Source organism: Oreochromis niloticus, linkage group LG5, assembly GCF_001858045.2.
Source record: "Oreochromis niloticus isolate F11D_XX linkage group LG5, O_niloticus_UMD_NMBU, whole genome shotgun sequence".
NCBI lineage: Eukaryota > Metazoa > Chordata > Actinopteri > Cichliformes > Cichlidae > Oreochromis > Oreochromis niloticus.
Genome location: NC_031970.2, coordinates 36,516,993 through 36,544,706, shown reverse-complemented (window position 1 = coordinate 36,544,706; position 27,714 = coordinate 36,516,993). Strand labels below are relative to the sequence as shown.

Here is a 27,714-nt window from a genome sequence, read left to right as displayed (position 1 = left end):
CCAGTACCCCAATATGACTAAATGTCGTCATTACTACAGGGAGTGCAGAATTATTAGGCAAATGAGTATTTTGTCCACATCATCCTCTTCATGCATGTTGTCTTACTCCAAGCTGTATAGGCTCGAAAGCCTACTACCAATTAAGCATATTAGGTGATGTGCATCTCTGTAATGAGAAGGGGTGTGGTCTAATGACATCAACACCCTATATCAGGTGTGCATAATTATTAGGCAACTTCCTTTCCTTTGGCAAAATGGGTCAAAAGAAGGACTTGACAGGCTCAGAAAAGTCAAAAATAGTGAGATATCTTGCAGAGGGATGCAGCAGTCTTAAAATTGCAAAGCTTCTGAAGCGTGATCATCGAACAATCAAGCGTTTCATTCAAAATAGTCAACAGGGTCGCAAGAAGCGTGTGGAAAAACCAAGGCGCAAAATAACTGCCCATGAACTGAGAAAAGTCAAGCATGCAGCTGCCAAGATGCCACTTGCCACCAGTTTGGCCATATTTCAGAGCTGCAACATCACTGGAGTGCCCAAAAGCACAAGGTGTGCAATACTCAGAGACATGGCCAAGGTAAGAAAGGCTGAAAGACGACCACCACTGAACAAGACACACAAGCTGAAACGTCAAGACTGGGCCAAGAAATATCTCAAGACTGATTTTTCTAAGGTTTTATGGACTGATGAAATGAGAGTGAGTCTTGATGGGCCAGATGGATGGGCCCGTGGCTGGATTGGTAAAGGGCAGAGAGCTCCAGTCCGACTCAGATGCCAGCAAGGTGGAGGTGGAGTACTGGTTTGGGCTGGTATCATCAAAGATGAGCTTGTGGGGCCTTTTCGGGTTGAGGATGGAGTCAAGCTCAACTCCCAGTCCTACTGCCAGTTTCTGGAAGACACCTTCTTCAAGCAGTGGTACAGGAAGAAGTCTGCATCCTTCAAGAAAAACATGATTTTCATGCAGGACAATGCTCCATCACACGCGTCCAAGTACTCCACAGCGTGGCTGGCAAGAAAGGGTATAAAAGAAGAAAAACTAATGACATGGCCTCCTTGTTCACCTGATCTGAACCCCATTGAGAACCTGTGGTCCATCATCAAATGTGAGATTTACAAGGAGGGAAAACAGTACACCTCTCTGAACAGTGTCTGGGAGGCTGTGGTTGCTGCTGCACGCAATGTTGATGGTGAACAGATCAAAACACTGACAGAATCCATGGATGGCAGGCTTTTGAGTGTCCTTGCAAAGAAAGGTGGCTATATTGGTCGCTGATTTGTTTTTGTTTTGTTTTTGAATGTCAGAAATGTATATTTGTGAATGTGGAGATGTTATATTGGTTTCACTGGTAAAAATAAATCATTGAAATGGGTATATATTTGTTTTTTGTTAAGTTGCCTAATAATTATGCACAGTAATAGTCACCTGCACACACAGATATCCCCCTAAAATAGCTAAAACTAAAAACTACTTCCAAAAACATTCAGCTTTGATATTAATGAGTTTTTTGGGTTCATTGAGAACATGGTTGTTGTTCAATAATAAAGTTATTCCTCAAAAATACAACTTGCCTAATAATTCTGCACTCCCTGTACAAGAGGTGGATGTTGTACTGGAAGGTCACATCTTCTGTTTAAAAGAAATTAGTTCATGGTGAATTATTTATCCTAGTGGCTATATATATCTTGTTTGTAGTGTTCTTATTTTACAACCCCAGTTCCAAAAAAGTGTTGGGATATTTAGTAAAATAACAACAGAATGCAGTGATTTGCAAATAATCAAGTCACAAACCCACATTTTTTCCTGACAAATGTCTTAATAAGTTAATGTTTTATCATTTTAAGAAAGATATTACCTTGTTTTGAATTTAATGATAGCCAAAGGTCTCAAAAAACTTGGAATGGGCCAACAAAAGTGTGTAATACGGGTACAGCTGGAGGAAGATATTGCAGATAACTGTTTTATTTAAAAAACCTCTTAGATAGGCAGTGTTTCTCAGAAGTACAGTTGAGCAAAAGTTCTGCAAAAAAAGAGAAAAATGCATAAACAAATTGTGATACGCCCACAGCGTATTTAAAATAAATAGAGGAAAAGTAGGAAAACTACTCTGTAGTCAGACAAATCGAAATTTGAATTTTGTATAATTTGTATATAGAGGTTTTAGAGACACATAAGGCCTTCATATTTCAGCAAGACAATGCTGAACTGGCCTGCCTGAAATTCAGACCTTTCACTAAGTGAAAACAAGTTTGTGGGTGATGAAGTAAAAAATAAAACACAGAAGACCCAGGGCTGGAATTCTATATCACACAAGACCAACATTCCTGAATGTCCGGGGTTGCTCTTCTCAGTTCCCAGACATTGTTAGTGGTAATCATGTCCATGGCTCAACTCTTTTTGAGACCTGTTGCTTCCATCAAATTAAAAAAATAACCTGTTGCATTTTCTCCTTTTCTACATATATTCTCCATGTTTTAGTATGACCAAAATATAAGTTCATTGCATTTTATTTATTTGCATTTTACACAGCATTCAAACTAATGTGGGGTAGTTTATTCCATCTCCTCTAACCTTTACTAGTGAAAGAGGTTTCTTTCCCCTTGCCTTCAGAAAATGAAGGGCGTATTCCTATGTGTCTGTGATATCCTGATGGGACTGGAGTTGAGCCCAAGAGTCTGGGGCAAGGTGCAGATAATGGTTTAATTAGCTCTGTGGTGCAGCTCTGCAATAGGGCTTTACTTGGCTGTGGACAGTGTAGAGCTGTGGCAGCCCAGCCTAGAGAGGCTGGTCCTGCTCAAAATGCTTCACAGCACAAAAAGAGGAGATGGGGAGACCTGTCATAAGTTGTTGAGTGTAGCAAGTGTGAGGACACAAATGCAAAGAGCCAGATTGAAAGCAAAAAGCAAATCATTTGTTTTAGGGTGATGAAAACTCTATCAATGTAAAGGTCCAATGAGGGAAACACCGGGGTAACAAGAAAACAGCCGAAACTAATTTTACTCCACACAGTGACAAGACTCTAATGCATTTAAACTTACACATAAAGACACAAGGGTGGAGGCCAAGAAAATAACAAGCAACTAGACAAAAAAAACCCTTAACTGGAATACAAATGTACATAACGAAGAACTTAAAGCCACAGGATACAGGAATATGAAATATACACAATAAACAAGCTAGGAACCAAACTGAACATCCAGTAAAAGAATATAAAGTTCAAAACTTCAAAACTCTGACTATTGGACCATGACAAAATCTTTCCATCAGTAGGTAAAACAGGAGTTGCTTTGATCATATATGTATTCAGAGAGTTTTACTACAATCTACAAATGGTAAAAGAGCATTCTAGATCACAAAAGAAATTCCTGTATATTCAGAGAAATGCAGTTTCCTGGAAGCATTACCATCTGACTGCTTCCTGGAGGGCTAATTGACTGTTATTTATGTACATCATAAATATATTTTGGCCCTGAGCCATTAAGTGATTCATAAACTAACAGCAGCACTCAAAAACTGCTGTAGGGCTGACTGGAAGCCACTGAAAATGTGTAAGTGCAATAATGCACTCAGCTCTCTTGGAGCTGAATGCATTAGTGTTGGTGAAAATGCTGAGTACCTTTTTAGAAGACGCATGATAATCTTCCTGTACTATCACAATAAAAAATGAGTTATCACTGCATTTTAACATTAAGTGCTAATGGTCACAACTTGAATGCTGGCATCTTGATTGGTATCTGTTGGTGATTTGGGGGGTGGGGGGCTGTAGTTATAGTTTCTGGGCTCAGAAGGACAAGATATTAAACACTGATCTAGGGAAGTCAAGCCCCACGCCCCCGGTACCGGGGGCAAAAAGGAGGAGATCACGTTTAATCGGTTCTAACAGCGGGTTGAGAAATATAAGTCCAGACATGTGTGGTATCCACAGAAACCTCAGAATCTCAGCTAAAATGTCATACAAACCATTTCTACAACCACCAAACTCACCGAAAACAAGCCGCGATTAAACGAGCAGTTACGTAAATGCGCAGATGTCCGCTAAACAAACAAAACCGAACCAGAAATTCTTCAAACTTCATGTAACCAGCTAAAGATAGGCTGGTTAGCTTCCAGGGCTATCACTGACTCCACACACCAAGTTTCACCGCGATCAGACCAAAATTCACTGAATGAGCTGCAAAAAAAGACCGCAAAAACACACAGCGGCGCAAATGCGCTAAGACAGAAAATGGCTTACCGTCCCCATTTCCTCCTTTATTTTTGCTGGTAGCCGGTAGCCACGTGATTGCCAGTAGTTACCATGCCTACCTACCCACATCAGAGCCGTTTTCCGTCAACAACCTCCATTTTAGACCCACCTACAGACACGTGACTGGACAGACTTTGGACACACGTGGGTTTTGGCATTACAACGTCTGATTGGTTGAAGTGACGTGAATGTGGCATCGTTACTTTGAATCTATTGGCTAAAACGATTAAAAAGAGGTGTCAATCACGCAAATTGACCAAAAGAAACCAAAGTTACAGCCCCTCAGAGTTTAAAGGGCCAGAGGCCAATCAAGCGCTCTATGCGCACGGCAGAAAAGGGCCATTGCCATGTAAATGTGTGGTTAATTCTTCAAAAATATATTTTGAAAAAAAGCATTTTTAGGCCTGTTAATAAAATTTATTAATTTCTGCTCTTTAATACCTAAAAAAATAAACTGGCATGGTGTCCAATTGTGTGCCAAAATTGGGCATTTTTGTACAACGTCTGGATATTCATGTATTGACAGGGCTGTAGTTTTTCACTGATTTACTTTAGAAACATAAATCTTTGCACAGATGATGTTTATATGTTGGTTACTGGATTTCTAGAACCAAATGTGAGCTGAGGCATATTTTTAAAAGGGTTATATGCTAAAAATTACAAAAAAAAATTAGGCGAGAATAAAATCTACTTACCGAGAGTCCCAGATTTAAGGCAGATTTATCCCCCCTCCTTGGGGGGATACTCCCACTGGGTTTAAATCTGGGACTCTCGGTCATTTGACCTTAGAACTGAAGAAGCTTCTCGGATGAGAGGTGAAACGTCTTCAAGCAACTTAAAGAAGTCCAGACGCTTTTCTTTGCAAACTCCTTTGACTACGATGACCTGGATGACTGAGAATCTTCACAGACAATTATGATACCAGTTATGATACCAGTTCATGACAATAATGATGTTTCCTGCTTTAGTCTTCTTTACAAATATTTGACTGACACATTATATTATTCCCCTTTTCCCCCATTTTAACACTGTTAAAGTCCTGTCTGCTGCCCATAGTGTTCACCCTAATGACAAATTATTAATTGTGGCAATTTTGGTTATATTTTTACTCCCACACACCAGCAAACTAAAGCAGCTATGTAACCCAAATAATAATGATCCATCATGTTACATTATGGTTACAGATAAATACAATGTGATTACAGTAATACGTCATTTTGACTGACCATATCTTATGCATATGGTACAATCTGAAAAAGATGAATGCATGTATGAGGACAGCAAGACAGTGATGAAGTGTGCCTTGAGGTGAGCCCCCTGTTGATGATGGGTAGGCCGACAGATGCGGTCATGAAGGACTCTTTGGACTGCGATGTATGCAGATGACATTGTGGTCTACCAAAGTAAGGCAGGTGGAACGTCACAGATGCAAAGAGCAGAGGTAGTGAAGGTGGATGAGACCTTAAATATCTGGGGAAAATCAGGTACATTTGACATTAAAGGGGAAAAAAAAGAAAGAAAGGTTGTGGTATCCACTGGGGAGAGTGCCACACTTGGCATGGATTTGCTAATTAGTCTCTCCCCATGTGTTTAGTAGGTGCGATTTTTTTTTTTTTTTTTTTTTTTTTTTTTTTTGACAGACTGGCCATGGGAGCAGGACACTCTGAACTGCATGTATTTGTCCCGTAAAAACATTTTGTAAGCAATAATCACACCCTCTCTGTGGTTACTGAGGTGAACCTCAGAAACATCCCTGAGTTTTCCCTGCCTGTTTGAAATCAGCTATGTTAGTACTGATATTAAAATAGCCTGGACTGGATGTTGACATAGTTGCAAACTATAGACCTATCTTACAACTATCTTTTTTGTCTAAGGTCTTTGAAAAAGTTATTTTTAAGCAGCTCAACCGACCATCTGTCAACAAACACTCTGTTTGAGCCATTTCAGCCTGCTTTTAGATCCAACAACACCTCAGAAACAGCTTTAATCAAAGTTGTAAATGATCTGTTGGTAAATGCAGACAATGATTATTGAATAGGCTAGAACATTTTAACAGAGTTATGGGAAATATTTTATCATGGCTGAGATCCTACCTGTCTGGGAGATCTCAGACTGTTAGTTTTGAAAATGATCTCTCTGAGACCTGTGCTGTGAGGCATGGGGTCCCTCAGGGCTCTGTACTTGGCCCATTGCTGTTTTCTCTGTATCTGCTGCCTCTTCTTCTACGTTCTTTTAATGTAACCTTTCACTCTTACGCCGATGACCTCCAGCTATATGTTCCTTTAACCATTGAAAACTGTGCTGACGTGTCTAAATTAGAAGCTTGTCTATCTGCAATTAGGGGCTGGTTATCTGATAATTTTACTGCTTCTTAATGCTGATAAGACAGAGTTGATGGTCATTGGACCAAAAAAATTTCAGTACTTGTCCCAAAATTTCTTCATGAAAATTGATGACTATGCAATAAATTGCAGGGACAAGGTAAAGAACTTGGACGTGTGGTTCATCTCCTTCAAGTCTCATGTAAAAGAGACAACAAGGACTGCCTGTTGTCACCTAAGGAACATAGCTAAAATCAGACAAGCGGCAGAGGTTCTTGTCCATGCATTTGTGTCTTCACGCATTGATTATTGTAACTTATTGTAATCTTCTTTCTGAGTTAACCAAAGAAAAGTTTTAGAGGTTTACAGATGGTACAAAATCCAGCTGCTCGCATTTTAACCAAAACTGAAAAATTTGAGCACATTACCCCAGTACTGAACTCTCTTCATTGGCTACCTTATCAGGTTCGAGCTGATTTTAAGGTCCTGTTGCTCACCTACAAGGCTTTAAATGATTTGGCACCTTCATATCTCTCTGACCTTTTGCACCTCTATGTTCCATCCCGTGCTCTCCAATCTCAGGATACTGGCCTTCTAAAAGTTCCTAAAGCCAGAAAAAAGACTATTGGGCAGCAAGTTAAAGACCTACTTGTTCACCCTATCCTATGTGTCTTAATTCTATGCCTAAAGTTTTAACTGGTTATTGCTATTCCTTTTTGTTTTATCAGTTTTTAAACTGTATTGTTTTTATTTATTTATCTTTTTTATCTTCAAATAGCCATTCAGCACTTTGTGTGAAAGCACTTTATAAATAAAGATATTATTAGTGTGAATGCTTGAAAAGCATTCACAGTATTGTTCTTCGAATCTTTATTGTGTGGATGCCTCCACACTATTGAGTTCCTGTTTCTCTTTATTCTTTATACTTTATTATTGTGTGGATGCTGGTTAAGCATCCACACTATTTAGTTCCTGTTTCTCTTAAACTTTATTGAGTGGATGCTCTCAAAGGCATCCACACTATTGAGTTCCTGTTTCTTTTTATTAAGTGTGCCTATGCCAAGAGGCACACTTATTGGTATTCGTCAGATTTATTCTTCTTATTATTATTATTAAGCGTGCCTATGCCAAGAGGCACACTTATTACTATTCGTCGGATTTATTATTAAGTGTGCCTATGCCAAGAGGCACACTTATTACTATTCGGCGGATTTATTATTGTGTGGATGCTGTAAGCATCACAATTGAGTTCCTGTTTCTCTTTATTCTTTATACTTTAGTCTTCAAGTTGCTCCATTTTTCGCCGCTTAACTACTTCCTCAGTTTTTGTGCTATTTTCTCAGTTCAAATTTCACAATATTCTGCTATTTCTGCTCATTCCTGCTATATCTTTTTGTACTTTTAACTATTATACTTTTTAAAATATTAAGCTTTTTATGCAATTTTTTTGTCCCATTGAAATGAATGGGAAATTTCTAAAATTCTGCTAAAACCTGCTTGTTTTTGAAACTTAACTACATCCTCATACTTTCACCTAGAAACTCCATTCAAACTTTAAAACATTCTCAAATGATTGGGCTATTCCTGTATGATTCAGCTTTTTCATATCTGTTACCGTTTTAATTTAATGCCTCTTTAAGTTTTCAGTTGCAGCTTTGTGATTTTTCAGAAAATACATGCGTTGTTATGGTTGCTATGCAATTAACTCAGAGTGAGCGCTGGTCCTTTCTGAAGTTTCTCTTCATTCTGAACAACTTCTTGCAACTCACTCAATTTTCACTCAACCTCCACAAATTATACATCAAAACGTGGGGATTTTTGCTGGCTTTCAGAAAATGTCACTATCACTGTTGTGGACGTTACAGATTTTTATCAAATCGCCTCAGAGCAACACAAAGTCTGAAAACTCTCCATAGAAATTCAATGGAGAGTTTGTTCAAAATCAGTGCTGGAACTCTCTAATGAGAGGCATTTTCAAATCGTCATATCTCCTTAACAAAGCAAAGTTAAGACATGAGGCTTGTGCCAATTCATCTTCAGACACTGCTGACGCTCACGGTCAGAGCAGTTTTTACAGTCATCTTACCGTTCAGCCATAAATTACGTTTGTTTGAGGGGTGGAAATCTGTCCTCCTCTCAGTTTTCAAACTCTGAAATTGAAGCCGTTTCTTCTCTCGTCATATCTCCGCGACGAAGGTACAAAGACCTATGAAAATTGCAGTCAAGGTACACCAAAGTCCGCTGATTCACCCAGTACAAGAATTATGCTTCTATCCCACCTAGTTTTTGAGTTACACGACGTTTTGTAACTCCAAAAAACGGCGTTTTTCGCCTCTCACCGCAATCTCATTCTGAATTCTCATCAATCTGTTTTCCTGGCGCCCGTCCCCTTTCCAGGTGGCGCAATCAGTAATGACACGGGTCTGCAGCTCAAAGGTCGTGGGTTCTATCCCACCTTGTTCAACTTTTTTTTTTTTCACTACAAATTTATACACTATCACAGACCAGGGGTCCGTTCTTCGTACCTCGCTTACTACATCCAAGATCAAATGACACATCCAAGATCAAATCATCGCGCCAACTTTGAGCTCGCTATTCCGGTTCTCCGAACACACCTGTTGTTGACGATTAGTATAGCTGGATGAAGTAATGTGAGATCACTGGGTGGCTTAAAAGGGGCTACGCATCGATAGTAGAAACATTGATCGGCAACCCTTTGATTGGTCGGCGAAAATGTCGAAGGAGCGCGCTCAGTATTTTTCGGCAGCAGAGCAAGAACTCTTGATTGAGGGATTTCAGGAGTTTCAGAGTTTAATTAAAACTCAAGGGAACACTGCAAAGGCTGCAAAAGCAAGGAGAGAGGGCTGGCAGAAAGTTGCTGACAAATTAAACTCGTAAGTAATTTATTATATTATATTACATTATATCCTCTTTCACATTAGAGCCACAACAGGACCCACTAGAACATGGGAACAAGTAAAAGTGAAATATAAGAATATTCTATAGAATGGTAATATTTATCACTTATATTACTTTTAGTCTCTTGAAAAGAGACCCTGAAATAATCTGTTTGTTTGTTTATAACAGCAACCAAGAAAAGGGCAGAGCAAATAAAGATAGGTGGTGGTCCTGCACCCCCTCGTCACACCGCGGCAGAGGAGCTGGCCCTAGGGTTGCCACCAGACCCATTGTTGAGGGCATCCCTGGGGGCAGCTCTTCCTTAGACGAGCAGCCGGGGTGCAGTAGCAGCAGCACCTTCATAACTGGTAAATGAGCTCATAATTCTATTTGTACAATGTAAAATATTTGGTTGTTGCCTTAATTAAAATGCTTTTTGTACTGTGACATTTATTGACATTGTGGGTTTTTTTTGGTGTGTAGTTTCACATAACACTCCATCACTTTGACCTGTTCCCATGCAAGGGGTGACTGAAGCATGCACAGTAAGTTGGGAGATTATATATATATATATATATATATATATATATATATATATATATAGATAGATAGATACATATATCTTTTTTTAAAATTATTTATCGCTTTTATAGCCGTGGTCTCTCATCTTGATTACACGAAGTAATTTACTATTACTACCCTAAAATATGAATTACATCTGAAATAATCAAATACATGAAATAGAATGATTAATAGTACATTTCCCTTTTTTTAGGAAATGACCTGTATGAAATCAATAAAAGAATCAAATACTGCATTATCTTTAGTTACATTGATAATATTTATTTATGGAAAAACAGTGGAGAAATATCGCTGTTGCTTTCGTATAAATGAAGCGGACATACCTGAGTGGCCGCAATCTAATCCTGTTTACATAAAGTAAGCCTGCTCCCAAGCAGGTTTACGCTTACGGATCTGTTGCTATGACAGCAAGTCTCGGATGAGCTTCGGAGAACCGAACGATCCAAGATCACGCGAAATCGTCAACAATCAAATCCAGCTAACTTACTTAGCGAGGTACGAAGAACGGACCCCTGTAATTGATATTGCTAATTTATTACAATTCTGCAAAGTTTTATGATTTTAGCAGCTTTTCTAATATGGACCTCAGATTCTTGTCAACACTCCATGGCAGAAATACATACAAGTACACAGCCTGATGAAGCAGACAGAAGCAGTACCTCTGATTGGTGAAATTGAGCAGAACCAGGTTGTTCTGCCTCTTTTCAGCAGAAAGTTCGCGTTTTCACCTCTTATCAGCACAAATTTCACTTTTCTCAGCACAAAACTCAGCAGCTTCTGCTCATTTAGCAAAATTGTCAGTTTCTCCATCTCTTGTTTTTGCGAGAACGAGTTTGATTCAGTGAGATGAGTAGCTGCCTTGAGACCAGAAGGGCCAGGTTCGAATCCCGGTCATGGCAACACCTGTTTTCAGCACAAATCTCAGCTTTTTAGCTGTTTTAAGCAGAAACCTGTTTTCAGCAGAAATTCTGCTGATTCACCTCTTTTCAGCGCAACGTTCTGCTTCTTTACCTCTTTTCTGCAGAAATTCTGCTGATTCACCTCTTTTCAGCAGTATTTTGAGCTTTTTCACCTCTTTTCAGCTTTTTCAGCTTTTTCTTGTGTTTTCCACAAAATTTTCAGTTTTTTCACCTCTTTTAATTTGAAAGTCTTTTGCATCTGTTTTCAGCTGAATTTTCAGTTTATTCACCTCTTTTCAGCACATAGTTTTACTTCTTCTGCTCTTTTCAACAGATTCCACTACAAGGCATCCACACAGCATTTTCGCAGGAAATGCTAATTTTTCTAGTTGTGTGGATGCCCTCAAAGGCATCCACACTATTGAGTTCCTGTTTCTCTTTAAACTTTATTCTTCAAGTTGCTCCCCCGTTTTTCGGCACTTAACTACTCCCTCAGTTTTCAGCCGTTTTTCTCCATTCAAACTCTAAACTGTTCTGCTATTTCTGCTAATTCCAGCTATATCTTTTGGTGTTTATTACTATTATACTTTTTAAAATATTACACTTTTTTCCTTTTTTTTGGTCCCATTGAAATGAATGGAAAACTTCCACAATTCTGCTAAAACTTGCTTGTTTTTCAAACTTAACTACATCCTCATACTTTCACCTAGAAACTCCATTCAAACTTTAAAATGTTCTCAAATTATTGGACTATTCCTGTATGATTCAGCTTTTTCAGATCTTCTACCATTTACATCTTATTCCTCTTTAAGTTTTCAGTTGCAAAATTGTGATTTTTCAGAAAATACATGCGTTGTTATGGTTGCTATGCAATTAACTCAGAGTGGACACTCGTCTATTCTGAATTTTCTCTTCTTGTCTGAACAACTTCTTGCTACTTGCTCAATTTCCACTCAACCCCCACAAATTATACATCAAAGTGTAGGTATTTTTGCTGGCTTTCAGTAAATGTCACTATCATTGTTGTGGGAGTCATAGAGTTTTTGCAAATCTCCTCAGAGCAACACAAAGTCTGACTTTCTATGGAGAGTTTTCAATGGAGAGTTTGTTCAAAATCAGTGCTGGAATTCTCTAATGAGAGGCATTTTCAAATTGTCATATCTCCTTAATGAAACAAAGTTGAGACATGAGGCTTGTGCCAATATATATTCAGACACTCCTGATGCTCACAATTCAAGAATTCTTTTCTCACCTATTACTGTTTGGCCATGAATTACATTTGATTGAGGTTAGGAAATTTGTCCCTCTCTCAGATTTCTTCAGATTTCAAACTCTGGAAATGAGGCACTTTTTTCTCTCGTCATATCTTTTTGATGGTTTTCACCAGAGCCCTGAAAATTTCCATGACTGTTCACCAAAGCCTGCTGTTTCTTACAGTGAAAGAATGATTTTGATGCTCCATAGAGATTTAGAGTTACAAAACGTTGTTTGAGGGCATGTCAAGGCAGTTTTTGCTTCGCCTCTACTCAGTTACAGTGTGTTACAAGTCATATATCTTTAATAATTTATATTTTATCTCTGAATTATGAAGACCTGAAGATTCCCCCATCTGTTCTGAACAAAACGGTGTCAGAATGACCGTTCTAGCCCCTACGGTTAGGAAATTATGGCCATTTGTTCGAGGGGAATCCTGAATGTGAGAAATACACTGAAGAAAACTCATACCTGATGATGACACACCTGCTGTCAGACCTGCAGGTTTATCCCTGTGCTGTTCTCATCTGTGTTACTGTGGACACAAACTATTTTTTGGAGTTGCATAAATAATTTGTGTGCCTTCTTATTTGATGCAGCACACCTGATTGTTCTGTAAATAGTTTTGAATGGTTATATAAAAAACGTCTGAGCCTTGGCTGCATTTTTGCGGTTTAAGAATATAATCCACCCACTGTTATCATCTTCAATGCCCTGTACCAACATAGAGCAGAGCAGCTACCTGAACGCTACTCCAACAGAGGTCGATTATCTTGTTAATAATTTTACCTCCTCACTACGTACGACTCTGGATACTGTAGCTCCTGTGAAAACTAAGGCCTCAAATCAGAAGTACCAGACTCCGTGGTATAATTCTCAAACACGTAGCCTAAAGCAGATAACTCGTAAGCTGGAGAGGAAATGGCGTGTCACAAATTTAGAGGATCATCATTTAGCCTGGAGAAATAGTTTGCTGCTTTATAAGAAAGCCCTCCGCAAAGCCAGAACATCTTACTATTCGTCACTGATTGAAGAAAATAAGAACAACCCCAGGTTTCTCTTCAGCACTGTAGCCAGGCTGACAAACAGTCAGAGCTCTACTGAGCCAACAATCCCTTTAACATTAACTAGTAATGACTTCATGAACTTCTTCACAAATAAAATTTTTATCATTAGAGAAAAAATTACCAATAATCATCCCACAGATGTAATATTATCTACAGCTACTTTTAGTACCATTGATGTTAAGTTACTCTTTTTCTCCAATTGATCTTTCTGAGTTAATCTTCAATCTTAAATATGATCAACCTATCTCTAATAATCGGCTATGTACCACAGGCCTTCAAGGTGGCTGTAGTTAAACCTTTACTTAAAAAGCATCTCTAGACCCAGCAGTCTTAGCTAATTATAGGCCAATCTCCAACCTTCCTTTCATATCAAACATCCTTGAAAGAGTAGTTGTCAAACAGCTAACAGATCATCTGCAGAGGAATGGCTTATTTGAAGAGTTTCAGTCAGGTTTCAGAGCTCATCACAGCACAGAAACAGCTTTAGTGAAGGTTACAAATGATCTTCTTATGGCCTCTGACAGTGGACTCATCTCTGTGCTTGTCCTGCTAGACCTCAGTGCTGCGTTCGATACTGTTGACCATAATATCCTATTAGCGCAATTAGAACATGCTGTAGGTATTACAGGTACTGCACTGCAGTGGTTTGTATCATATATATCTAATAGACTCCAATTTGTTCATGTAAATGGAGAGTCTTCTTCACACACTAAGGTCAATTATCGTGTTCCACAGGGTTCAGTGCTAGGACCAATTCTGTTTACATTATACATGCTTCCCTTAGGCAGCATCATTAGAAGACATAGCATACATTTTCACTGCTATGCAGATGACACGCAGCTCTATCTATCCATGAAGCCAGGTAACACACACCAATTAGTTAAACTGCAGGAATGTCTTAAAGACATAAAGACCTGGATGGCCGCTAACTTTCTGCTTCTTAATTCAGATCAAACTGAGGTTATTGTACTCGGCCCTGAAAATCTTAGAAATATGGTATCTAAGCAGATTCTTACTCTGGATGGCATTACCTTGGCCTCCAGTAACACTGTGAGGAACCTTGGAGTCATTTTTGACCAGGACATGTCCTTCAATGCACATATTAAACAAATATGTAAGACTGCTTTCTTCCATTTGCGCAACATCTCTAAAATTAGAAATATCCTGTCTCAGAGTGACGCTGAAAAACTAGTTCATGCATTTATTACTTCCAGGCTGGACTACTGTAATTCTTTATTATCAGGATGTCCTAAAAACTCGCTGAAAAGCCTTCAGTTAATCCAAAATACTGCAGCAAGAGTCCTGACAGGGACTAGAAAGAGAGAGCAGATTTCTCCTGTTTTGGCTTCCCTTCACTGGCTTCCTGTTAAATCCAGAATTGAATTCAAAATCCTGCTCCTCACATACAAGGTCTTAAATAATCAGGCCCCATCTTATCTTAATGACCTTGTAGTACCATATCACCCTATTAGAGCGCTTCGCTCTCGCTCTGCAGGTCTACTTGTTGTTCCTAGAGTATTTAAAAGTAGAATGGGAGGCAGAGCCTTCAGTTTTCAGGCCCCTCTTCTGTGGAACCAGCTTCCAGTTTGGATTCAGGAGACAGACACTATCTCTACTTTCAAGATTAGGCTTAAAACTTTCCTTTTTGCTAAAGCATATAGTTAGGGCTGGACCCGGTGACCCTGAATCCTCCCTTAGTTATGCTGCAATAGGCGTAGGCTGCCGGGGATTCCCATGATGCATTGAGTTTTTCCTTTCCAGTCACCTTTCTCACTCACTATGTGTTAATAGACCTCTCTGCATTGAATCATATCTGTTATTAATCTCTGTCTCTCTCCCACAGCATGTCTTTATCCTGTCTTCCTTCTCTCACCCCAACCGGTCGCAGCAGATGGCCCCGCCCCTCCCTGAGCCTGGTTCTGCTGGAGGTTTCTTCCTGTTAAAAGGGAGTTTTTCCTTCCCACTGTCGCCAAAGTGCTTGCTCATAGGGGGTCATATGATTGATAGTTTTTCTCTGTATGTATTATTGTGCGATCTCCTGTACAATATAAAGCGCCTTGAGGCGACTTCTGTTGTGATTTGGCGCTGTGTAAATAAAATTGAATTGAATTGAATTGTTATGGTTCTTTCATAAATGTCACCAATGCACAGCCTCCTCCCTCCAACTCTTCCATAGACTCTAATGTTAAAATGGTTCAGAAGGTTCGTTTGAAAATCAGAAGTACAGGCTGTCTTTACACTGTCACCACGTCCGTATAATAAACTCCACAGGCATGAAAACTGAGAATTAGGTAGACTGGACATTGCGGCCACTCACGGTGAAAGAATTTTGTCAATACGACATGTACTTTTCATTTGGGAGCGATTTGTTTCGGGCTGACTTTTCTGTTCATTTTAAGCAGCAAAAGTGAGGTGCATGTCTGTGTGCGTGTGTATGGAGCCATTGGGTGCAGTCACTATAGCAACCAGGCTCACACCTGCCTGCCTAACGAGCTCTGTCTCTCACTCTGCCAAGATTCATCTTAAACACTTCTCTTTCAACTGCTGCTGTGTCCACAGTGTTTGCTCTACAGCCATCATTTTACCCTCAAAACGTCGCCATCGTTCTTCTCTTTCCAACAGAGTGTCTTTGAAAGCTCAGAGATGTAAACTTTGTAAACTGTGTGTGACAGGGGATTTCTTTAAATCACCCTGCCGTTCTTTGTTCAGCTGAGACACCTGAGGTAGAAAACACAAACACTGCAGATTTTCTTTAACTCGCGAGGGCAGCCATGGAACGCAGGATCTGCGTCCCATCCCTGTCTGCGTTCTTTATTTATACAAGATGTTTGTGTGTGTGTGTGTGTCAAGGTAACGTCACTCAGAGCAGTGGGTTTTTCCCTTCTCTACTCGTAAAAGAGCTGAGGTTTCACTTCTAAATGTTCTCTGAAGACAGGAAGCGGTTAGTAGCTGCACACAAGTTACTAGGTGAAAAGTCACGTAGACATGTGCTTAATGATACATTAAGGAATACATTTCATGGAGCTGATCACATATATATTCAATAATCTTTTAACAGTGTGGATCCAAGTAGAGGGATCACATTTTAGTCATTCAGTGATTCAAAGAATATAAACTTTTAATATTCATTCAGATGTTTTCTGACTCTAAATTTTCTTTTCTCATTACTTAGGTTTTTCTAATTTACATTTAAAACATTTTCAGCTTTTTTCCAACTTCTTCTGTGTAACCATCAGCTTTTAGCAGTTCTACACTTTTGTTTTCAGGTTAAAAATTCTGTATTTCTGTATTAGCGCCATTCAACATATTTAACTTAAAATTCAGCAATTAGTTCATTTCAGTGCATACATTCAGATTCAAGCATTCACACTGCAGTTTCTTCAGAAAATGCACTTTCTAATTATTAGTAGTAGTAGTAGTAGTAGTAGTAGTAGTAGTAGTAGTAGTAGTAGTAGTAGTAGTAGTAGTAGTAGTAGTAGTATTTTTAACATGTAAAGTTACTTTCTTTCTGTTTATCATCCCAATCCACCAATTAGCAAGCACATGATAAGATTAAAAGATTGAGAAAGATGAAAAATGAAAAACATTACTACGGTATGCCTGCAGCTTGCTGTAGTTGTTTGCTTCTAATTAGTCTACTTTGACAAAATGCAAAGAATACATTACCAAAGAATCTCTCTCTTTCTCTAGATAGTTGTTATTGTTTTGGGCACTACCTTCTAAGCAGAACTTGGCCTAGTTAGTAATGATTTGTTTCCAGGTTTGATTGTGCCCATAATTAAAAAGAAAACCTTTATCAACCCTAACAAGGATGTGGAGGATGTGGACTAGTAGTGGCTCTACCCTGAGCTCCAAGCCCTCCAACTCATCATTCTATCTCTAAGTGAGAAGCCTTTGGAGAAGCTTTCTCCTCTTTGGAGATAAGCTAGAGGAGGGGGAGAAGGAGACCTAGTCTTTTGTACAGCTGCAACCCAGCTCCAAATAAGCGGAAGAAAATAGATAGATGAATGGACTAGAGACCATGGAGTATTGTGCATGTGTTTGATCTGTATTTGCACAAGACAGATTTCTTCCTGGGGCAATAAAGTACATCTTTATCTTTAAAATTTCTTGATAAATTCAAATATTTTGCATGATTATCTTGTGATAACAGCAAAGACACTCTAGTCAAACACAAAATGATACCGCCTCAATATCCATAGATAGCTTGTACGGTTACTGAAGCCAGCTAAGTTGCAAGTGCAAAAGAACCAAAAATATATGATGCAAAATCTTGTTTGAAATTGCATGAAATATTTTACTTTAATGAGTCCTCACTATTTGTTTTCTGAAGCAACCTGAGAGACTGACTGCTGATCCTAATCTGGTGTTTGCTCCAGGGAACATGACGATATAGTGAGCTGCTCTACTCTGTCTGCACACACAGTACACTGGACTCACCAAAATATCACGTAAAGATGGATACAAATGCAAAAGGCTATTTTAAGACACTTGCTATTCTGACACTGTTCAAACAAACAAATAGATTGACAGTTATATATGGTGTATTTAAATGAATGGGATGCCAACTTATTATGTCAGGTAGCAAGGTAGATTTTTTTCTTTACATACAAAAACACAGCATTTCATTGGGTTGAGGAGAAAGGATCTTCAGGCTAAAATGCCACAAAGTTCACATTTAATCATGGCTCTGACTTTGTCAACTTGAACATTTAAACTCCAGTATCCAAGGCACCAGAGGTTCAACACTACAACAAAAGCCGTAAGATACTAGATTTATAGAGTGGACTGAGTTAATGTCCACTTATCACAGGAGAGGTTACTGTTAGGGCTACAGGGCTAGAAGACAGGCTACTGCCATAACACACTAATTTAATTTCACTGGACTACTTCTACTCTGCAGTTACCCTTAGTGAGAGGCAGTTAGTGGGTATACTTCCACCCTGGTGTGGTGCCTGCACATTGGGTTTTTCCTCAGTAAATGAAAGGGTTACTTCCCTGTACCTCTAGGTTATAGAATGGGTCCTGAGTGTCATCTTCACTTACACACTGAATGAAGGTTCACAGTACCCAGCCTTCTTGGCACCTGGTGTCCCATCACCACGTGCCCCATCTGGTGGATCTTGTTCAACTAGAGGAATTCAACGCTTACCGGTGCAATGGCTATTGGACCGGCTGGAACAGCCCGCTCAACCTGAACCCAAATAGTGTTTTTCTGTTGTAGTGTCCATTAATGGATTTATGGAGTGGAGTGCATTGACATCCACTCAGCACAAGAGAGGTTACCATTAGGGCCACAGGGCTAGAAGACAGGCTACTACCATGACATTATGAAATATGAAAAGGAATCAAGGTTGGCTCCAATGTTTCAGTTTAGTTCTTCATGATTGAAGTCTTTCAGGACAGCTCCCATCTTTGCTTTTACATAATTCTATGCTGGATTATCTAAGTGCATGTTCCTGACTTATAAAACTGATTTTATTTTAGAATGTAGCACATATTAAATAACATCAGTGTGATTTTATTTTCTTTATTTAAAAAAAAAAAGACCTAAGAAGGGCATTTCTCTTGTTCCACTGGTCCCAAAGAAGCCCAATTGCCCACTAGCATAAGATTTTCTTATTCATGTCTCATATGATCAGTTTAAACTATGCTAGAATAAATCACACAATGAGCAACGACTTTTCTAAAATGCAGCTGGAAATGGGATACTCCTCCCTGGCACGCCACAGGAAGTGTTGGATTTCCGTCTGTTTGCCCTGGCTGTTTGCCGTGTTTTGGCTGACAGTGCGTGTACTGCCGCTGTGTATTCCTTGGATCCTATTCTTTCAGCCTCACATCAAAAACAATGGCCATCATGTGCTCTTTGTCTTCGTGTATGTCTTCCCAGTTTTGGGCATCTGAGCATCGAATTGAACACTTCCTCTTCTCCAAAGGTATAGCCAGTTGTCACGACAACCTCACTTGCTGCCCTTCCACCACCTCCCTCTCCCCTCTTCCAAATCTTTCCATCCACATCACCACCTTGTCTTTATGTCTCTGTCTTTTGTGTAGTTAGCCTCATTTTCCACCAAGCAGCATCCCTACACCCTCTTTTTTCTGTTTCTCTTCTCAACCATGGCCTTTCTTCTACCTGTACTGTTAGCCTGTACTGCATGTATGAAATGTACAATCATTTAGAAGAAAGGCAGGGGACACATTAAAGAAAAAGCTGAATAAATAAGTGGAAACAAAGTATATACAATGAACTTTAGTGATTAACATCCATGTCTGTGCAGAGCAGGGGCAGTTCATTATGACTTTGTATGAAAAGAATCGTTATTCATTGTTGGGCTCAGATGGCTGGAGCTTTAATCTGGACCAATACTACCACAGTAAAGTCTACTGTGCATGACATAGCCGAGTGGTAGAAAATCTTCATCATTGTGCTGCACACATTCCTGCTTCTTTAGGAAATACAGCTTGCTTCCAGAATTGATGATGAATCAGATTCTGTGGCCTTTTGAGTCATTACAGCTCAAACCAACATAACACGAATGCATCCTAATAAAACACAACTGAAGAGAATAGCTTTTGGAGGAACGGTGTTCGACAGACCAGTACATCCAATAAGCATTTTACACACACACAGTAGGTTGTTGGGTTGTTTTTATTTCTTTAAATTCCATGCTAAGCATTCCTTTCTGAGACTAACATTTGTTACTGATGACCCTCTAACCAGTAAATCTTAAATCATTGTAAATCAACAGCAGCTACATTGTGATTGTCCCTTATATAATGCCAGCACAAACAGGTGTTATTTCTCATTTATTTGTTACAGCAGCAGGATGCACTTGAAGCTCAACTCTTCCAACAAAAATGACTGCTACAGGGAAAGCAGGTTGAATAACAGGTGGATATTAAGGTGGCTACAGGGCAGCAATGGCACTGACGGGAGAAATGACATTCTTCAGCTTAAATCAATCACTGAACTGGGAGGGCATGGTTGGTATAGGATATGAGAAGAACAAATCATTGCTCTGTGTAAGATCTATTGCATGCCTGAAATAGCTGGCTGGCTTCACTATATAGTGTGGGAAATGATTATTTCATCTCTTGCTGAAGATTGCTCATGTATAAAATAATGAATAGGCTCTAATTTTTGTCGGGGTTCAATTTTAATGGAGAGACAGAATGTCCAATGAAAATTCAGGAAAAACTCATTTGAGCATTTCTCCTTTTATACATATTTTTCTTTTTTTCTTTTTGGCTCTTTCTCAGCTGTTTTGTGTCCAGATGATGGAGTGCTGTTAACTTTGTGAAATCTCTGACGTATACCCATCAAGTGTCAGCACAGAGCTCCTCTGTTTTTGCACCTTCCAACAGCAGAGATTACAGTTTTCCTGAACAGCACCAAACCAAACTGCAACAAAATCAAAACGGTCATTTTCATGTTATTAAAAAGAAGAAAAAAAATAGAAGAGTAAACTGTTTATTTTCATAGCCAAAGCCCATCACTACTACAAGACACTTCAGTACTATTTAATTGTATGTATTAAAGTAAGAGCTATACCATGAATGTGTTTTGCCATTGTTGATGTTTTCACACTAGGCCTAGTACCATGCCCCAACACTATTGTGCACCATCCCCACTCCCCCTTTTTCTAGTACTTACAGTATCAGTAAAAACTCAAGTCCAAGAATGCTTCAGATTGTCTGTCCATCTCACCTTCTCTCTCTCATGCTTCTTCTCTCTCTCCTACCCACCCATGTGCTTGAAAAGTGCAGAGTACACTAAGGACCGTGACTTTATGCATAGCCATAGTTCTACATGCACAACATGCCAGCAACAGTAACATGGCTGAGGTCTGGGCAATCACACTACTGCTTTGGTGGCAAAGCTGGCGGTTGGAGTTTGTAAATAATGCATTTTGAAAATTGAAGTAGATTAACATTTAACTGCTTTTGATGTAAATAAGGGTTATTTCAAGAAATAAGATTAAAGCAAGAAAAGCTCTTCTAATGGCCATTGCACAGAGGAGGTCTTAGACTTATTCTTGTAAATTATCAGGTAATAAAAGGATGTGCTTGCTTGTGACTTGTAGTATTGAATTCATACACATTTTTATAACATTTTTATTTCAATGAAATGTTAAAAAAAAAAAAAAAGGAAAAAAAAGGATTAATTTTATGAGCTTTCAGCACATTAGACTTCAAGGAAGGTTTAGATTTATTATGCCTAGTCTAAACCCTCACACGGTACCTTTAATGCAGGCTGTAATCAAAATAACTGTATTTCCCAAACCTTACTGACTCCTAGGGGCTCATCGTAGCTGGAGAAGTCCATGCACTAAGTAGAGATTTAAAAAGAAAAAGACAGAGCAAAGCTTTCAGTGAGGCCACGGCTGTGTTATTTGTGTCATGTTCCACAGCAGAGAGCGGCTGAATTAAACCCCACACTGTGAGAAGAGTGACAGGAATATAAGGACATCAAAGTATCATGCCACAAAAACAGGATCATGTTTGTGCTAATCTGGAAACCACACACTGACACACACATACACAAACGACTGTCTCTCACACGAGTGAGCTAACTCACAGGAATCCTAAATTGATTTTTTTTTCTCTAATATGCATGAGCGCACATTCAGAGAGACACTCACACAGGGGACCCCAGCTTTCCTGACATGGATTAAAATGAGGCTGGATGAATCATTAAAAGTGAATGTTGTTCACATGTTCCATGTGATACAGGCAGGAGAAAAACTCGTAACAGCACACTAAACCTGTTGTGGTTGCTTCTGAAGTAAACTGCATAAATTAGATGACGTATTTTAAGTGTGCCGGTAAACACTGAGATACAAAGATGATACTTGTGCAGTGTCTGTCATAGAAACTCTCACTTAGAAAAGTCCCTTTGACACTGACTCTAGGGGTGATATATCTAGGATCATTTGATAGATCCGCTTCTTTCAGACATTTATATTGCACATTTGTTTTTATTTAATCAGATAGTAATTAAACTGCTGATTTTAGGCCAATCGCCGACCTTCCTTTTATCCAAAATTTTTGCAAGAGTAGTCGACTACTTGACTCCCTGATATAACTCTCAAATGTGCACCTTAAAGCAGATAAGGCAAAAGCTGAAGAGGAACTAGCATCTCCCACTAATTTAGAAGATCATCATTTAGCCTGGAAAGCCAGTTTGTTTGCTCCTCTATCAACAAAACAAGGACTGAACAGTCACTTATATTTGCCATCAAAAAGTCATTAGAGGACTTTAAGGAGAGCTATTCCAGTGGAATGTAACTTTCTGAAACCCACACTGAAAGTTTTGCTACTTCAAAACCTTCCATAATTATGTCCCAACAAGCTTTTCTAATATTCTGGCAGTAAAAGGAAGTTTTGAAATGGTCCTATAGCCCACGGATAGTGACAAGTCCAGGTTTGGGCTTTGCTTTTCCAACAGGAGTTGGACAACACCCTGTTTGAAGTAGCCTGGAACACAGTCTGATAACAAAGAGCAATTTAGAGGGACCACAGAGGAATCATTAGAGTCAAAGAGTTTAACAAATTAGATTGTGGGTAAAATGCCACTTATTGACGGTTTCATTTGGGTTAGTATTTCAGAAACATCATCCCCAGAAACCAGTTCAAAATTGTGGGATGTCTGGCATCATAACTAAAAGGACTATCAAAGGTAGTCATACTTTCTCTTAGACCATGATTTTTTTTATGCCATTAATTAATAAAGACCATTAATCGACTTTCTTAGAAATAGTATATTAATGGTGAAACCACTCACCGAAGCTGCTTTTGTTCAGGTTTTGGCAGCAAATTTCTTTCTTTTTTTTTTCTGGTGGAGATGCAGAGAACTGGTTCTACTTCATGCCCCGGCATAGTCCAGATTTCCAAAAACTCTCCATGCCTAGAGCTTCACACATTTGTTCCACTGAAGAAGAACAAGCCATTTACATGTTGTTGTTTTGTTTGTAAATTTAACATGAACATCTATCCAGATATTTACACAAATGAAAATAAAAATGCACATCCTTCTATAATAGTTAACTGTATTATTTCACAGTCTATAACGAGACATGGAGTGTTTGGATAGTGTTGTTATCATTGAAGTAAACTGAACGCAGCTCAGAATCCATTATAACAGCTGAACCCTCAACATTCCTGCATGTTCCTACATTTTGAGTTCATACAAGTTTTTCTGGGGGGGTTTCTGCCTTGTATGCTGTTCTCAATAGTAGCAATAGTCCAGTAAATGAGGCATTCAGGGACCCATCTGTTAGGGCCAGCCTGATGTCAGCTGGGCCCATACATACCAAGAGATCACTTGGGCCTTATGGGGGCATGCACATATAAACACGCACACAAAGTTTCCACAGATGCATCCTTTTGTAGTTCAAAATGGGAAAAAAAGTGATCCAAATAGTCACAAGAACAGAGCCATCAGATGTAATATGGAGATTGACAGTTGAGTACACAGGGAGGAATTTATATACGGTCTGTGTCCTCTGTACAAAAAGATATGTCCTATGGTTAATGTGACTAAGATGTAACTAAGCTGTCTTGTACATGTTGTATGTCAATTAATTTTAATTTTCAGTGGCTACAATTTACTGGCTGATTTTAAAGGGGAAAAATTTGCATTTTTTGTAGTTGCATTTTGCATGCTAGCAACCAAAGGAAAAAGCCTCATGATAGCAAGACTTTCCAGGAAATATTTTGAAAATTTCCTGATCAATGCTTTCATTTTGCTTCATTCTAACTGATGAAGTATCAATAGCTCATTGTGTTCAGCAGCAAAGAAAATATTGCCATGAATATGCATGCATCATGCTAATGTCACAAGAAGCCAAACAGACATACTGAGGATAAGGAAGAACTGCAATTGCTCTTGATGTTAGTTCTTTCCCTGCTGCTCTCCATCTTCCCCCCTCAGGCAAGAGCAAGAGGTCAGGCAAATACTGGCAACACCAGTGCAACCAAAATACAGTACAGGGTGGAATGGAAAAATAACACCTTTATTGATTTTCTGTCATGGTCCTGGGTCTGTGACCCAGTGTTTGTTTTCTGGTATAATTTATATTCCTTGATATAGTATAATTATTATTTCCCTCTGCCCCCCCCCACACACACACACATAAAGTTTTGTGTGTGTGTGTGTGTTTAAATGTGTGTATAAATATTAAGGATTGTACATTAACCATAAACATATTGAATTTCACCAGAGAAACATACACACACACAAATATGAAGAGAGAGAGAGTATGCATAGTATGCAAACAGCTACCAAACAGCCATCATAATTTGTCATACAATGAGAACAGGACAAATCAACAATTGACAATGACTACTTAATATTAAAATCTGTAACATAATGTATTGTTTGAAGTTTAGTCTGTTACTGTTACTATTTTTACCATTTCTTCTTGGAGCAACTGTAACCCACATAATTTCCTTAGGGATTAATAAAGTATTCTGATTCTGATTGTTTCAGGATGACCTGCCATTATCCAATGACACATCTGCTTACCTGGATCTTTTGCTCGTTTCTCCTTCTCTTCTTTTCTCTTTTTTCTAAACTGAGCTCCTGATGGCTTTGAACTTTTCTTGTCCATCTTCCATTGGTTTTAATTTTGCACTCCAGTATGAACACCCATCCCTCAACCAGAGGATCACCACAACATAACCTAATAGACCTACACCTTGGTTTACAGATTCACTTTGTCTAGGGTTTATTTCTGGGATTTCGCCCAACCCAGGATTCAAATCATGAATACATAATGGGCTTGGATTTACAACATTATGAATGAAATGTGCTCTATCTGGAAGCAGCCCCCCTCCCCTTTCGACGGGTTGTGTGTGAGACTTTAAATCATCAAACTATAAAATATACATTTAAATGGTTATTGATCCCTTTACCCCGAGTCCTAACGTGTATATTTATTGTCTTACTCTTCTTATATTTATTGTTTGTTTACTTGCACTGCTGTAACTGGAGCCTCGTCGTCTCGTCTCTCTATATACTGGACTGTATGTAGCGGAGATGCCAATAAAGTTTACTTTGACTTCAGCAGCGAGCAGGCGCACCGAGGGCTCTCGCGCTCACTTTTCGCGTATAGAATTTTGAAAAAACATCGGTGCAAATTATAAGTCTGTATCATAATGTCCGGTGTTTTCGTGTTTGTTGGTTTGTTTTTATTTTGTTTTATTTTGTGAGTTGGTTATTAGATGCTGCTCCAGCCAGCCAGAGACTCCCCCGCCGCCCCGCCCTCTCCTCCCTGTGCCGCAAGCAGCAGGCGCACCTCGCAAACGGAGGGCGCCCTTACTCCCAGCAAATGGGCGCTAGAAAACCGATCGGTGCCTATGCCATCCCCAGTATGCGCTGGCATGATGTCGGGGGAGCATGAGTACGAGCAATTTTTTTATTTTTTATTTTTTTTTGCCGATGCCCGTGATGCCGCCCCTCACCACGACCCCCGTATCAAAAACCGCTACTGCTTGTCTTAATGTGGGTATCAGAAGGGAAACCCTTCTAAGACGGGAAGCACAATGGAGGGGCCAAGGCAGTAGAGAAATAAAACTAAGTTGCTAAAATATAATTTATTTACCATAGAAACAAACAATAAGACTTGTTTCTGCTCCCCAGAAACAAGTCAACAAATGTCACAATAAAAGCATACAATAAAACTGTAAGAATAAAACAACACTATCAAAAATGATAAAACACAGCAACACATGCAAAATAATTAAACACAGCAAGTTAAAACATGCCAATTACAACATGCACATTACACCTTGTGAAACATGTTTCCTGTTTTATTTTGATAGTCCCTAGTCCTGTGTTCAGTATGTTCAGTCAGCTTCCTCCCTGTCTCATTATGTCCGATTAGTTCCAGCTGTATTTCCCATCCCCTTGTTATCCTCTGTGTATTTAGTCCTGTCTTCCTCAGCCTGTTGTTGTGTTTTCCCACATTGCTGTGTGTTTCCTCTGTGCTCTGCGGTTTCTTAGTTCTCTGTTCCAGTCTCAGTCCCAGTTCCTATAGTTTCCAGTTCTAGGTTAGGTTTCCTTGTGTTTGGTTCTTACAGCAAAGAAAGGCTTTTTGTTATTCCTTCATGTTATGAATCGTGCGTTTGGGTCCTACTCCTGCCAGCAATGCAGCCAGCCTTGACATTTTCTGTCATGAGCTGTTTTTAAATGTAACACATCTGTTACTTTGACCCATCACTCTGCATGATATCATATGTGCTCCCTAACAAAATCTAGTGTCACACAAGTTGTACTCAGGTTGTTGTGACTACTGTTTATCTATCACATCTTTGTACTAATTATTAATTGACTAATCCCTTTGCTCACTGCTGGCCATTCCCTCTTTTTTCTTTTTTTCCTAGCCATCTGTCTCGTGCTTGGCTGTATGATCTTCCCGGATGGCTGGGACGCAGAGGTGATCCAGGACATGTGTGGTGAGGACACTGGAAAGTATACCTTGGGCAAATGCTCTGTTCGTTGGGCCTACATTCTGGCTATCATTGGCGTGCTGGATGCCCTTATCCTCTCCTTTCTGGCCTTCGTGCTGGGCAACCGGCAGAGGGACTTCCTGCAGGAGGAGCTGAAGGCTGAAAACAAAGGTGAGGATTGGAGAAAACAAACCATGGCAGAAAAAATCATTGGAAATAAAGAGCATCATTATGTTATGTAGAAAATGCATGATAAAAGGTTAGTACACAATGTTTAAAATGTAAGGTTTCACATATCAGGACATAATAAAAACTAATTCAGTTCCATTCAATTCCATTCTATTTATATTTATATTTAGCACCATATCACAACAATAGCAGGTAAATGCAGCCTCATATGAACAATAACAGATGGAATATTATCATAAAAACCAAGCCAAAATCCAGAAGTTGTCTGTGACAAACTGCACTGGGGCTATTAGAGTGTTTTTCAGGTTAAAGATAAGATTTTCTGGAGAAAACCTTATTGCCAAAAGTATTCACTCACCAATCCAAATGAAGAATGGGTCATTCTTAGGAGCTCAGTGCGCAGAGGTCACCAACTTTTGCAGAGTCAATAGCGACACATCTCCAAACTTCATGTGCCCTTCAGATTAGTGAGCAGCACTTAGAGAGCTTCATGGAATAGCTTTCCATATCTGAGCAGCTACATCCAAGGTTCACATTACCAAGCACAATGCAAAGTGTCAGATGCTGTGGTGTAAAGCACGTCGCCACTTGACTCTAGAGCAGTGGAGTTGTGTCCTCTGAAGTGATGAATCACACTGTGTCTGGCAATCCAAATGAAAATCTGGATTTGGTGGTAGGCAGGAGAACAGTACTTGTCTGACTGCACTGTGCCAAGTATGAAGTTTGTTGAAATTTGGAGATTATGTTATGGGGTTGTTTTTCAGGAGTTGGGCTTGGCCCTTAGTTTCAGTCAAAGGAACTCTTAATGCT

At 39.3% G+C, this 27,714-nt stretch overlaps 1 protein-coding gene across 4 annotated transcripts in view; it reads left to right on the top strand.

Annotated features, from left to right (window-relative positions):
- Positions 1 to 27,714, top strand: part of lhfpl4a (LHFPL tetraspan subfamily member 4a) — a 52,276-nt gene that overhangs the window by 4,690 nt on the left and 19,872 nt on the right. For all 4 annotated transcript variants that reach the window (XM_005452212.3, XM_005452211.2, XM_005452210.2 and 1 more), the window contains exon 2: positions 26,650 to 26,886. In XM_005452212.3, the coding sequence (XP_005452269.1) occupies positions 26,650 to 26,886 (237 nt within the window). The remainder of the gene's footprint in view (positions 1 to 26,649; positions 26,887 to 27,714) is intronic.